Source organism: Heterodontus francisci, chromosome 6 (genome assembly GCF_036365525.1).
Source record: "Heterodontus francisci isolate sHetFra1 chromosome 6, sHetFra1.hap1, whole genome shotgun sequence".
In the NCBI taxonomy this organism is placed as follows: Eukaryota; Metazoa; Chordata; class Chondrichthyes; order Heterodontiformes; family Heterodontidae; genus Heterodontus; species Heterodontus francisci.
This window is the reverse complement of record NC_090376.1, coordinates 154,117,281-154,132,381: the sequence shown is the minus strand read 5'-3', so window position 1 is coordinate 154,132,381 and position 15,101 is coordinate 154,117,281. Positions and strand designations below refer to the sequence as shown.

Here is a 15,101-nt window from a genome sequence, read left to right as displayed (position 1 = left end):
GCTGGAAATACTCAACAGGTCTGGCAGCATCTGTGGAGAGAGAAGAAAAGTTAGCGTTTCAGGTCAATGACCTTTCATCAGAACTGGCAAAGGTTAGAAATGTAATAGGTTTTCAGCAAATAAAGTAGGGGCGGGGCAAAAGAGAACAAATGGGAAGGTGTTCATACGACAGTGGGTCAGAGAGAATAACTGACAAGGAGGTCAAGGGGCAAAGACAAAGAGTGTGTTAATGGCGTGGTGAAATACAAAGTGTTAGTGCAGTGAGGGTGTTAAATGACAGAATAATGAAAGCCCTAGCCAAAAGCAAATCATGAAAAAAAAAGTGGGCGGGCACATGGTTTAAAAAAAGTGTAATGATGAAACAAACTAAAAATAAAATAAAAATAAAAATTACAAAGTAAAATTTTAAAAAAGGTAACTAAAAAAAAAAGGGGGGCAGTCCTGCTCTGAAATTATTGAACTCAATGTTGAGTCCAGTAGGTTGTAGTGTGCCTAATCGGTAAATGAGGCGCGGTTCCTCAAGCTTGCGTTGATGTTCACTGGAATACTGCAGCAATCCCAGGATAGAGATAAATATAGATTTGGCCAAAACATCAGTCTCCATTTTATAAATATTCTGTGTGAGCGGGTAATGGGGATAGGAGGGCAAGAATAAATAGAGCAGGGAATAGCAGCAAAACATTAAAAACAAATGGAGTATCTACTTTTCCATATTACAGGGAGAACCTCTGCTTCTATTGATGCTGTTTTGAATTTTTGTGAGAATATCAAATTTAAAAATAAGCATGAGTTACCCATCTATTCACCATTGTTATTAAAAGTATATGTGCAGAGGCCAAGTTTATTAGCTATTATGAAGTATCAGAAGTCCACAATATATTCTAGTTTCTCAAGTATAAACACTGCATGAATGGTGTTGCAGCTGTGCTGTGGAGAGGGCTGTGATTTATAGAGGAAAAAATGAATTGTAGAACTATTCTATTTAAAAATAAGCAGCTTGACTGAGTTCAAATAACTGACTTTTAATATCTTTTCATCCAACACAAAGGCCTAATCCTGCAACTACTTGAACCACCAATGTAGGTAGAGTCTGAGACCACCACTGAATGTGTCATTCCCTCCTCACCACACACAAAACACATTGACTGCAACTTTATGAAGTGAAAAAGCTGAAGAAAGGGGAAAAGTGATGGAGGCGTCCACAGTCACTTGTCTGAATGAATAGCAGCTGCATCTGGATGCAATAGACAAAAGATTCTAAGTCAGGGATAATAGTATGGGTCAGTCACTTTCATTAGTGCACAGGAGTGGAACTGCCTTTCCTTGTTTCAGTATCACTGACCCTTGCAGTTTATTGTTTGGTGATGTCAGGGAAAGTGTGTGGAAGGAATTCTGGTATGTTGTGTTATTTTAAACTATTAAAAACTGAGTCATGGAAATGTGAATTTAGAAGCTAACTCCCCAAATTCTGGTCACAATTAAAATTTGAAACTGCAATCAAAGCGCAGTCTGTTTTTGTTGTGTGCGTTTTATTCCCTGTCTGTACAAATGGCAGTTCCATTTTGTTTTTATTGTTTATACAGTTAATTGTTAAGCATATGTTTATGTTGGGTTTAGAAGTGACTTTTCATATCCACTTACAACAAAAACATTGCAATTTACTCCAATTTTCTAATTTTATTTCAACATCAAAGAAAAGATTGTATCAATAAAAAATTATGCTGTAAGATTTAAATCTTGACATTATCAGAAAAGAGGAATGCACCATAGTTTGGTTGTTCGCACAATTGCAAGTTTGTAGTTTCATTTTACTAAAGCTGGGAACTAATTAACATTAATTTTTATTTAGAATGTTTGTATATAAAAGCTTTATTTTTCACTTTTAAGTGCGGCAAACTTTAGGTTTGTTTCTGCTTGTTTACTGTAATCAATATTGTCTGTTATGAGCTAAGGGAGGAATCAGACATTCTGTGATCTTGACATGATAACTTGTACAACAGGCAAATTGATCATATCAAACAGCAGCATGGCGACATTTCATCACTGGGGATTTGGTTGTTTGTGTTGCTTTTTTGCAACCAAAGAAATAGTTTGTCACAAAGTCAGGCTCTCAGCTTGCTTATATGTACTTTTGACAAAAGAATATTCTAAGATATTAATCTGATGTAATTCTGTAGATGGGGTTTTAATTAAATTGAATTAATGGCAAATTAATTTTAATATAGATAATTGTGAGATGGTGAATTGTGGTAGGAGGAATGAGGAGGTCACATACTCCTTGGAAAATAAGAATCTGAATAGGGTAGAGGAGCAGTGGAATTTAGGAGTACACATTCACAAATCTTTAAATGTAGCAATGTAAATTAACAAGTGCATAAAATGCAAACAAAGCACTGGGGTTCATTTCCAGAGCAAAAGACTTGAAAAGCAGGCAAATTACATTAAACTTGTATAATACCTTGGTTAGACCACAAACTGCGTACAGTTCAGGTCTCCAAATTATTTAAAAAAAAAGGATCGAGAGGCACTGGAGAAGATGCAAAATAATTTACTAGAATGATACCAAAACTCAAAGGCTGTGTGTGTGTATATATATATATATTTTATATATATGTATGTATGTCAGGAAAGTCATAGCAGGCTAGGGCTCTTTTCTTTAGAAAGGAGAAGGCTGAGGGGTGACATAATGAAGTTGTTTAAAATTATGAAGAGGTTTGATAGGGTAGACATAAATCCACTTGTGGGGGAGTCCAAAACTAGGGGCCATAAATATGAGGGCTGGAATCTTCCAGGCACCTTGGAGCTGGTTTTGGAGGCTGGGAGGGCCAAGAAAGTATCAGAAAACCCCATAGTGGCAGTTCCCTGGCATCCCATCTCGAAGCGAGTTTCCCAGGGTGGACTGCCAGTCGATCCAATTAAGGGCCATTATCCCATGCCGACGAAACTTTCCCAGCGAACGCAGGGCCCCCCCACTGAATCCAGAGCCCAGCAACTACTTGAAAGCAGCATGTTGGAGGCCATTGGAACCTCCTGTCAAACCCCCCCAGTGACTATACAATCATTCCTGTAGAGTGGCTCCCCCAACCCCCCCCCCCCCCCCCCACCAACAGCGATGACCCTAGAAGCTCTGAGCCTTTTTTTAAAAATGTTGACAGCAATCTGAGAGCACCTCCGTTTTGAGGCATCCTCACCCTCACCTACCTGCCTCAGCCTTTCCCGGGGGGGCTGCCAGCCGTCTCGTGCTGTGGGCCTTTTCATTGGGCCTCCAGCGTCGCTGTCCTGTCCACCCTCCTTAATTGGATGGTGAACAAGGAGGTGGCCTATTAATTGACCGTCTCCCGTAGGATCACGATGCTGTGCAGACGTCAGGCACCAGCAGGGTCAGGACCCGGAAGTGATCACGACCCTTTTCTATGTCTGGAAGATTCTGGCCAAGGTAGTCACTAATAAATCCAATAATGAATTCAGGACAAACATCTTTACCCAGAGAGTGGTTAGAATGTGGACTTGCGACCACATGGTTGATGAGTCACCAGGACCAGATGGGATGCATCCAAGGGTGCTGAGGGTGGTAGGGGCAGAAGTTGTAGAAGTAATAGCCATAATCTTCCAATCCTACTTAGATGTGGGGGTGGTACCAGAAGACTGGAGAATTGCAAATATTACTGCCTTATTCAAAAAAGGGTGTAAGGACAGCAACTACAGGACAGTCAGCTTAACCTCAATTTCTAGGAAAGCTTTTTAGAAATGGTAATCCAAGACAAAATTAATAGTCATTTCGATCTGAGTGGATTAATTAAGGAAACCCAGCACAGATTTGTTAAGGGCAAATTGTGTTTGTGGTTTTTGATGAGGTTACAGAGAGAGTTGATGAGGATAATGCAGTTGATGTGGTGTGTATGAACTTCCAAAGGGAGTTTGATCAAGTGCCACATATTAGGTTTACCAGCAAAGTTGAGGCCCATGGAATAAAAGAGACAGTGGCATCATGAATGCAAAGTTGACTGAGTGACAGGAAACAGAGTAGTGGTAAATGGTTGTTTTTCAGACTGGAGGAATGTGGTGTTCCCCAGGGGTCAGTACTAGGACCTTTGCTTTACTTTATATATTAATGACTTAGACTTGGGTGTACAGGTCACAATTTCAAAATTTGCAGATGGCGCAAAACTTGGAAGTATCGTAAACTGTGAGGAGGATAGTGACCGATTTCAAGAGGACATAGATAGGCTGGTGGAATGGGCAGACACGTGGCAGATGAAATTTAATGTAGAGAAGTGTGAAGTGATACATTCTGGTAGGAAGAGTAAGGAGAGGCAATATAAAATAAAGGGTCCAATTGTAAAGAGAGTGCAGGAACAGAGAGACCTGGGGATGTGTGCACATATCATTGAAGGTGGCAGGGCTGGTTGAGAAAGTAATTAAAAAGGCATATGGGATGCTGGGCTTTATAAATAGAGGCATAGAGTACCAAAGCAAGGAACTTATAGTGAACCTTTATAAAGAATGTCTTGGCCTCAACTGGAGTATTGTATCCAATTCTGAACACTGTACTTTAGGAAGAATGTGAAGGCTTTAGAGAGGGTACAGAAAAGATTTACAGGAATGGTTCCAAGGATGAAGGACTTTGAGGATAGATTGGAGAAGCTGGGGTTGTTTGCGTTAAAGAAGAGAAGGTTGAGATGAGATTTACATACGAATTAAGAGCAGGAGTAGGCCACTCGGCTCCATGAGCCTGCTCCGCCATTCAATAAGTTCATGGCTGAACTGATTTCTCCACATTACCCCCTACCCCCGATAACCTATCACCATCTTGCTTATCAAGAATCTATCTACCTCTGCCTTAAACATATTCAAAGACTCTGCTATATGAACATATGGTAGAAGTGTTCAAAATCATGTGTGTTCTAGACAGAATAGATAGAAAGAAATTGTTCCCTTTGGTGGAGGGATCAAGAACCAGAGGAGATAGATTTAAGGTGATTGGCAAAAGAACCAAAGGCAACATGAGAAAATAATTTTTTACACAGTGACTGTTTAGTATATACGTTGCCTGAGAGGTTGGTGGAGGCAGATTCAATTGTGGATTTTAAAAGGGACTTGGATAAACACCTGAAGACAAAAAATTTGCAGGGTTACAGGAAAAGGGCGGCAGAGTGAAACTAGCTGAATTGCTCTTGCAGAGAGCCGGCACAGACTTGACGGGCTGAACAGCCTCCTTCTCTGCTGTAACCATTCTATGATTGTTGTAGCTTTTAAGAAGAAACTAGATAAATTAATGAGGGAGAAAGGAATAGAAGGATATGTAAATCAGGTTATATGAAGTAGGATGGGAGAAAGCTCATGTGGAGCTTGACTTCCACGACAGACCAATTGGGCCAAATAGCTTGTTCCCCTGCTGTAAATTCTATGTAAATGATAGTATTGGTATTATTACAATGAGAATGCTCAACTGCGGTCAGTGTCTTTACAAAATACTAAAACATTTGTAATTTATCAGAGGGTTTTGCAGAATGGAAGGAAGTTATGAAAAAGTTTTATTTATAATCATTTTATCATGTCCAGAAGACATCCCGAAGTATTTTACAACAAATGCATGATTTGATTTTTGAAATACAGTAACTGTTATGTTAGAAAATGCTGCAGGCTATTTTCCAAAAAACATACAAATATATGACAAAATAAGTTTGTTTGCTAGGATGTTAGGAATTAGGATAAATTCCTGCTGTTCTTTGAGTAGCGTCATAGATCTTTTCCATCCATACAAGGCCTGGGAAAATGGACTTGCACCAAAAAGCAGCACAAAATGGGCAGCACTTTCAGAACTCATGTCTGAATATGGCAACCCAAGGCTTGTTTGAAATTGGACCTCATGCAGCAAGTTGTGCATGCCAATCAGGCATACCAATGCAGATCTCTGTTTGGGATCTTCTCAAAATTGGGTGGCCTGGACGCCAACATGGCCCCACATGTAAATCTTGGAGGTGGGGGATGGGTGGTGCAAGCAAACATGGGCCAACAATGACTGAGTTTGGTGAGGAGCCAAAAGGAGCACTTCCTGGTATCGTTCAGTTCATTTAAGTACTGCTGGAAACCTGGAAAAACGAAGCAGAACATTTGCAGTCCATGCTTTGCCCAGTTTCAGCCAAATTTGGTACCATTGTCCTAAAATAGACGTTGAGTCCCAGTTAGTATACTCAGTACTCCCTCATCCTGCAATGAATGTAGAAATGCAATGTAATGAGATGTTTAGAAATAAATTTAGAATTATATATAATTATACAAAGCTGACAAAAGGTTAGCAGGGGAAGGGGAAAAGTGACCAGGAGGGCAGGTTAAAGGACGTCCGGGAGGAATCCAGGATGAAAACCCCTACTGTCCGGTCAGCCAGCCCCAAAAAATGTGAAAAGTTAGACCCCACATCCTCCTATGTAAATGCAGACACTAGAAGCACCCTACCAGAGTTGCTAACAGCATTTACAGGAACCTGCAGAGACAAAGAAAGATCTCTAGGGGGCAGAGAAACCGTGTGGGTGATACCTCACCTAGCTAAAGTGCCACAGGGGAGTGCAGTAGAGTCTGCACAAATACCTGCAGGCAGGAGTGTCCCAGAGGACAAAGGGGAGATTAACAAAGAATCCTCCCCCATAGTCAGAAAAAAAGAGAACCATCCATCCCCCTAAAGTCAAAAGCCATTGCATGACTCAGCAAAGCACTGATCTCAATAATTGAAGAAATGAAAAGAAAAACACAGCAAGTACTGGAAATGAGAATAAAAAATGCTGGAAATACACTAAGTGCGCCTGCATTTGTAAAGGGAAAGTACAGGTTAATGTTTTGGGTACAATCCTTGGAATGGTTATATCTGAGAAGTTAACCTGTCTTTACGATTATGTCTGAAACGTTAACTTATTTCTAGGGTTATCTTTGGTGTTATATCAAAAACATAAACCTTTCCTTTTTGCAGTTGTTGAACTATTGAGAATAACTTGACAGTCTGCCTAATTCAAACAGATATTGCTCCTGACAGAGATTTCCTTCCTGCTGTTATCAGGTAGTTATAATGGCAGTACTTCCCATCTTCCAGCCCAAGATCTTCCTTTAATGAATTTTGTAACAATTATATCTAAATCTGAGAAACCATTCAGATTAATTCCTTTTGCCTTATAAGTTTAATATTCCAGAACTCAGGCAAGTCATCTACTTCTGTTAACTGGAAAACTCAGTTCTAGGCGATAATTCTGGCTTGCAATAAAGGTTGTCATCTGCACTGTCTGTCAGAGGACTTACCATGAGAATAAAGGAGAGAATTATAGTCGTGCCACTTTGTGATCTTAACAGTTTAACCTCTCTGGTGTTTTTGCACACTGTGCTTCATTTCTGGGACCTGGTTTTGAATCTAGCCCATGCTTTCCATCTGTCTGTTAGCCACAATGGACATAAGCAAACCACATATCCAGTAACCATGGTTTCACCCATTTAAAACTGCCTACAATTCAGCAAATATTTGGTCTAAATTGGTAGTCCCACTTAGAGAAAATAAAAGGGTGGCTGGAATAGGAATTAAAAAATGCTCACTGGTGCAGTCAGGAGTCCTGTTCTGAGGCTGAAGTTAAGGCCCATTATTAAGTAGAAGAAAGGGATCTTTACTTTGCATCTACCTTTGGTATATGGAGCTGGGAATGATAAATATCAACATTGGGTGCTATAGTGATAGTATTGACGATTTTCACCTAGTTGAACTCTTTTTTAAAAAAAATCAGAAAAACGTACTTCAGTGAAGCTGTTGACTGTTGGCATAGAAGGTTTCTGAGATTTATTAAAGTAATCTTGTTTTCTTGTTAAATGCACTGCACTAGGATACACGGCCCTATGTAGATGATTGATCAGAGCTCAAGGTGATGCAGACATGAGGTTCAGCACATTCTTGTGGACTTTTGAAAGCTGGGGGTTCTTCTGCTTTTACACTGGCACCTGTTTAGTTTGAATTCCTGGAGACTGCCCTTCATGTGCCATTTCTCTGTATTTCCATTGGATATATGATTCTGCCACTGGGATAAACTTAGTGCAAACACAGGGAGCCAGGTTATAGTTGCCAGTTCCAAGAATCTGAACTAAATGAGTGATTGTTTAAATTCAGCTTTAAATACCAAGTAATCAACTGAACTTCCCACAGGATCCAGAGTTTATAGGCATCCATTTTAAGACCACTTGAGTAATTGTCATGTCTGTGTCATAGAGTTATACAGCACAGAAACAGGCCCTTCGTTTTTATTTATTCCCTGGAACAAAGTTAGAGAATATAGATGGACAGATAGCTGTTACCACTATCTGATATTGGCAATAACTTTCATGGTGCAGGATGCATTTCTTGTATAATATCTTCCAATGTTGCACAAAATATATGAATGTAATCTATAGCACTATATTCTGTGACAATTAATAATGGACCAGAAGTTACAAAGAAAATGTAAAACTTTGGTGTGGCAGAAATGGATACAGTTGTCAAACCAGACACCTGAATTAGTAAGATTTTGCCATTGGTATTGGTGTAATAAGCAGCCTTTTTTAGTGTTTAATACATTCATAAATCTTGAACTGTCATAATGCATCATCATGACTCCTAGACAGTAAATTAAGCAATCAGCACATGATGGCTCCATGTAGTTAAAGCAGACTGATAATACCTTGAGGATGGCTGAAATTACAGAGTACAGGATTAGATTCTGCCCATTTGGGAAATGCCAATCTCTCTGACAGTATTTTAAAACTGTATAGAACCTTTAGCTAAGATTGAAAATAACCAGAGGACTCAATGCAAAAATAGTTGCATGAAATTTATGACTGATCTGCAATTTTTGTTATCCATTGACTTAGTGTTGAAGTTCCTTAAACTTCCAAGAGAGTTGGTGCATTAACTTGTCATTCACCATAGAAAACCTTTTATTCAATCTATTCAAGACTAAGGTCATTTTGTGAAAATTTAAGTATACATCATTGTCTTTTTAGTACCTGAGGATAGAAAAACAAGAAGAAAATAACAAAGCATAATGGTCTTATCTCTTGCTGGGGGCAAATCTACAGAACTTGCAGATGCTGGAAAGTTTGTAAGAATGATTAGACAAACAGTAAGAAATATGCCTGGTAATAAAATCTGCCATGTTGAGGTTTTATGAATGAACAATAATAGCACCTGTCACAAAAGTTCATTAATTTTTTTTCTCCTCCTTGACATTTGAAACTTAGTTTCAGGATCACACCCTTATGGTTTTCATCACTACCTGAGCTGTACTTTGTAGTTCAATATTACTTTGATTGTCTGTCTTCCCATTATCTGCATTCATGCTTGCCTATGAAAATTTTCATGGGGGTCAATTGAGAAGCATAATACATTGAAGCAAGCTGGAAAAGACAGGGATACACTGATTAGGGGGAGCAATTGTTACAGTGCAGAAGGAGGCCATTTGGCCCATCGTGTCCACACTGGCTCTCTGAAAGCCTCAAAAATTCCCTCAGTTCCATTCCCCTGCCTTCTCCCCATAACCCTGCACATTCTTCCTTTTCATATAACTGTCTCATTCCCTTTTGGATGCTTCAATTCAACCTGCCTCCACCACATTCTCAGGCAGCGCATTCCAGACCTTAATCACTCGCTGAATGAAAAAGTTTTTCCTCATGACACTTTTGCTTCTTGCCAAATACTACAAATCTGTACCCTCTCGTTCTCGATCCTTTCATGAATGGGAACAGTTTCTCTCTATCTACTCTGTCCAGAACATAAGAACTAGGAGCAGGAGTAGGCAATTCAGCCCCTCGAGCCTACTCCGCCATTCAATATGATCATGGTTGATCTCATCTCGGCCTCAACTCCACTTTCCTGCCCATTCTTCATAACCCTTCAACCCATTGCTCATTAAAAATCTGTCTATCTCCTCCTTAAATTTACTCAATGTCACGGCATCCACCGCATTCTGGGTTAGTGAATTCCACAGACTCATGACCCTTTGAGAGAAGTAATTTCTCCTCATCTCTGTTTTAAATCTGCTACTCCTTATCCTAAAACTATGACCTCTCATTCTAGATTTCCCCACAAGAGGAAACATCCTCTTTACATCTGCTTTGTGAATCCCCTTAATCAACTTATATACCTCAATTAGATCTCCTCTCATTCTTCTAAAGTCTAGAGAGTAAAGGCCTAAACTGCTCAATCTCTCTTCATAAGACAAACTCCTCATCTCTGGAATCAATCTAGTCAACCTCCTCTGAACTGCCTCCAATGCAACTACATCCCTCCTCAAGTAAGGGGACCAAAACTGTGCGCAGTACTCCAGGTGCGGTCTCACTAATGCCTTGTACAGTTGCAGCAACACTTCCCTACTTTTACATTCTATTCCTTTAGCTGATTAGGGTGGCGCAGTGGTTAGCACTGCAGCCTCACAGCTCTAGCGGCCCTGGTTCAATTCTGGGTCCTGCCTGTGTGGAGTTTGCAAGTTCTCCCTGTGTCTGTGTGGGTTTCCTCCGGGTGCTCCGGTTTCCTCCCACAGCCAAAAGACTTGCAGGTTGATAGGTAAATTGGCCATTATAAATTGCCCCTGGTATAGGTAGGTGGTAGGGGAGTATAGGGACAGGTGAGGATGTGGTAGAAATATGGGATTAGTGTAGGATTAGTATAAATGGGTGGTTAATGGTCGGCACAGACTCGGTGGGCCGAAGGGCCTGTTTCAGTGCTGTATATCTAAATCTAAATCAATAAATACCAAAATACCATCTGCCTTCCTTTTTATCTGCTGTACCTGCATTCTAGCTTTCTGCTATTCATGCACGAGGACACCCAAATCCTTCTGCACACAAGCACTCTGAAGTTTCTCTCCATTTAGATAATTTGCCTTTCTATTCTTCCAACCAAATAGGATAACCTCACACATATCCACATTAAACTCCATCTGCAAAATTTTGGCCCATTCACCTAACCTATCCATAACCATTTGTAAATTTCTTATTTCTTTTTTGCAACTTACTATCCAACCTATTTTAGTGTCATCTGCAAATTTGGCTATAGTACCTTCTATCCCTGCATCCAAGTCATTAATATAGATTGTAAATAATTGGGGCCCAAGGACCGAACCCTGTGGCACCCCACTAGTTACATCTTGCCAACCAGAAAAAGACCCATTTATCCCGACTCTCTGTTTTCTGTTGGTTAGCCAATCCTCTATCTAAGCTAATAAATTGCCCCTAACCCCATGTGATTTTACCTTGTGTATTAACCTTTTGTGCGGCACCTTATTAAATACCTTCTGGAAGTCCAGATATACTACATCTACAGGATCCCCATTATCCACTTTGCTTGTCACAGCTTCAAAGAACTCTAGCAAATTAGTCAAACATGATTTACCCTTCATAAAACCATGCTGACTCTGATGGATTGCATTTTGACTTTCTAAATGTCCTGTTATTACTTCCTTAATAATAGATTCTAACAATTTCCAAACGATAGATGTTAAACTAACTGGTCTATAGTTTCCTATTTTCTGCCTCCTTCCCTTTTTGAATAAGGGCATTATATTTCCAATCCATGATTTTGGAATACCTCTATCAAATCACCTCTCAGCCTTCTCCTCTCCAAGGAGAACAGTCCTAACTTCTCCAATCTATCTTCATAATTGAAATTCCTCATCCTTGGAACCATCGTCGTGAATTTTTTCTGTACTTCTGTACTCTCTCCATTGCCCTCATATCTTTCCTAAAGTGCGGCACCCAGAACTGGATGCAGTACTCCAGCCGAGGCCGAACTAGTGTCTTTTCAAGTTCAAAAAAACTTCCTTGCTCTTGTACTCTATGCCCCTATTAATAAAGCCCAGAATACTGTATGCTATATTAATCCCTCTCTCAACCTGTCCTGCTACTTTCGATGACGTATGCACATATACACCTAGGTCCTCTACTCCTGCATCCCTTTAGAATTGTACCCATTATACTGTATTGTCTCTCCATGTTCTTTCTACCAAAATGAATCACTTCATGCTTTTCTGCATTGAACTTCATCTGCCACCTGTCTGCCCATTCCACCAACTTGTCTATGTCCTTTTGAAGTTCTACACAATCCTCACAATTCACAATGCTTCCAACTTTCATTTCATCTGCAAACTTTGAAATTTTGCCCTGTACACCAAGGTCTAGGTCATTAATATATATCAGGAAAAGCAAGGGTCCCAACACTCATCCCTAGGGAACTCCACCACAAACCTTCCTCCAGTCGGAAAAACATCCATTAACCACTACTTTTTGTTTCCTGTCACTGAGCAAATTTTGTATCCATGTTGCTACCGTCCCTTTTATTCCATGAGCTACAAGTTTGCTCATGAAATAAGAACAAGAAATGCTGGAAATACTCAGCAGGTCTGTCAGCATCTATAGCAATCCTGCAATTGCATGGGATGGTGCCCTCGGAAGGGGACGAGGTGTTGGGGGTAATGGAGAAGTGGACCAGGGTGTCACTGGGGAACGATCCCTTCGAAATGCTGATAGGGGAGGGGAAGATGCATTTGGTAGTGGCATCACGCTGGATGTGGCGGAAATGGCGGAGGATGATCCTTTGGATGTGGAGGCTGGTGGGTGGAAAGTGAGGACAAGGGGAACCTTATCGTGGTTCTGGGAGGGAGAGGAAGGGGTGAGGGTAGAGGTGCAGGAAATGGGCCAGACACAGTTGAGGGCCCTGTCAACCACAGTTGGGGGGAAATCCTTAGTTGAGGATAAAGGAAGACATTTCAGAAGTGCTTTCATGGAAGGTTGCATCATCAGAGCAGATGCGTCAGAGATGGAGAAACTGGGAGAATGGAATGGATTACAGGAGGCATGGTGTGAAGAAGTGTAATCGAGGTAGCTGTGGGAGTCGGTGGGCTTATAATGAATATTAGTATCCTATCCTCAGAGACGGAGACAGAGAAGTCGAGGCAGGGAAGAGAAGTGTCGGAGATAGACCATGTAAAGGTGAGAGAAGGGTGGAAATGGAGGCAAAGTTAATGAAGTTTTCCAGTTCGGGATGGGAGCAGGAAACAGCACTGATACAGTCATCAATGTACCGGAAAACCTTCCCACAGCAACTTCCTGTGCAATCGAAGGAGGTCGAATACCTACACTTTTACCTCCTCTCTCCTCACTATCCAGTTAATTGGCTACCCAGCTGCTGATGGTGAGGTAGCCACTTCTGTTGCTCACCTGCCTCCGGCATATTCACCCAAAGACAGTAATGCCCAGCGACCAGTCGGATTTCCTTACCAGCCCCGCCTCCAGCCCACCTCCTCAGGTCTCAGAAGATTTCGCCCACAATCTTTAGTTGAAGGGAACTGAAAAGATATGTGCTTCATGCCCAGTGAGATTAAATGATTTGTGCTTACACCTGAATACCACCTGCCCCAATGCTGGGAAGAGATTTGCCAGCTGCTACATTACCAGTAAATGTTACATGAAGCATATGCTGTCCTCTCTAGCATTTAAACATTTACAGCAATTTATGCTTATATAGTGCCTTTCATGAAATAAATGACCCAAGGCACTTTCCAGGAGATCATAAGACATTGAGTGGGATATTGAAGGGAGATTAAGGAAGGTAATTGAAGATGCAGTTGAGGAAGCAGGTTTTTGAGAAGGCTTTTGACAGTAGGGGGATAGATGGTACGGCTAATTCAGGAAGATAATTGAGTTCCTAGGTTCGTTCCTTGGGAAACCTACTGGCAACATATCTCCCAGCTGAAACACATTTGTGTTTTTGACTGTGTGATTGGAGCCAATTCTTAATCCAACGTTTCAGATTCCTACTGATGCCACAAGATTCTATCTTGTGACATATCTAGTGTGAGATTCTTATCAAAGACTTTCTGAAAGTCAGGTGGAGAATGTCTACTGGATTGCCCTCTTTCACTATCCTAGTGACTTCCTGAAATAAAGTCTTCAAATTTTTACAACACAACCTCTTTTTTGAAATAAAAGGAGAAAGTGCTGGAAATACTCAGCAGGTCTGGCAGCAGCTGTGGAGAGAAAAACAGAGTGACCATTTCAGGTCTGTGTCTTTTCATCAGTCGGTTTGAGATAAAATAGGTAATTGCTGTATTATAATTTTATTTGACTTCAAATGAACAGAATAAATATTATTTAAGAATTGGGAACACTTCAAATTTAAAATTATAAACAATGAATAAAACTTAAATAGAAGCAAAATTTAAGGAGAGTGATATAGCCATAAGCACCTGTGCTCCTGTTAGCAACTAATCAGTGTGTCCTTATTCTGGTGGACTCCTGATTATCTGCAATGGGATCCCTTCCAGTTTAAGTTCCACTATATTGTCATATATTAATTGAACTAGTTATTTATTGGATAGTAATAATAAATACTTTTTTTTTTAAAGTCTTTTCTGCAGATCTTGTGTGTGGTAGCTGTGGCAGTATCTGTCATTCCTTGGATACTTATTCCAATCAGTCCACTTGTCATTGTGTTCTTTTTCCTCCGGCGCTATTTCTTGAAAACATCACGTGATATTAAACGCATGGAATCAACCAGTAAGTAGGACACTGAAAATTAAATTACCTTTTTAAACTGTGTTCAGGATAGCTATTTTTATGTTAACAAGAGAAGGAGGAAGGGTGAGAGGGGAAAGTGGGACAGAAATATATGGATATGGGTATACAAAATTATGAGGGGCATTGATAGGTTAGATGGGAAGAAACTTTTTCCCTTAGCGGCGGGGTCAATAACCAAGGGGCATTGATTTAAGGTCAGGGACAGGAGGTTTAGAGGGGATTTGAGGAAACATTTTTTCACCCAGAGCGTGGTTGGAATCTGGAACGCACTGCCTGAAGAGGTGGTGGAGGCAGGAACTATCACAACATTTAACAAGTATTTAGATGAGCACTTGAAACGCCATAGCATACAAGGGCCAAGCGCTGAAAAATGGGATTAGAATAGTTCGGTGCTTGATGGCCAGCACAGACACGATGGGCCTGTTTCTATGCTGTATAACTATGACTGTATGAGAAAGGGAGGGAGTAAAGGGGAGAGGGGATTACATTGTCAGACTTTTTTTTACATCTTCCAATGTTAGTCACTG

The 15,101-nt window shown here is 40.5% G+C and overlaps 1 protein-coding gene across 5 annotated transcripts in view; it reads left to right on the top strand.

Annotated features, from left to right (window-relative positions):
- The window catches only part of abcc4 (ATP binding cassette subfamily C member 4 (PEL blood group)), a 566,891-nt gene that overhangs the window by 366,664 nt on the left and 185,126 nt on the right, over positions 1-15,101 (top strand). For 4 of the 5 annotated variants that reach the window (XM_068034379.1, XM_068034378.1, XM_068034377.1 and 1 more), the window contains exon 21: positions 14,403-14,553. In XM_068034379.1, coding sequence (XP_067890480.1) covers positions 14,403-14,553 — 151 coding nt within the window. Of the gene's footprint in view, positions 1-1,048; positions 1,467-14,402; positions 14,554-15,101 lie in introns of those variants that run through there. The other variant, XM_068034381.1, reaches the window with a different exon arrangement.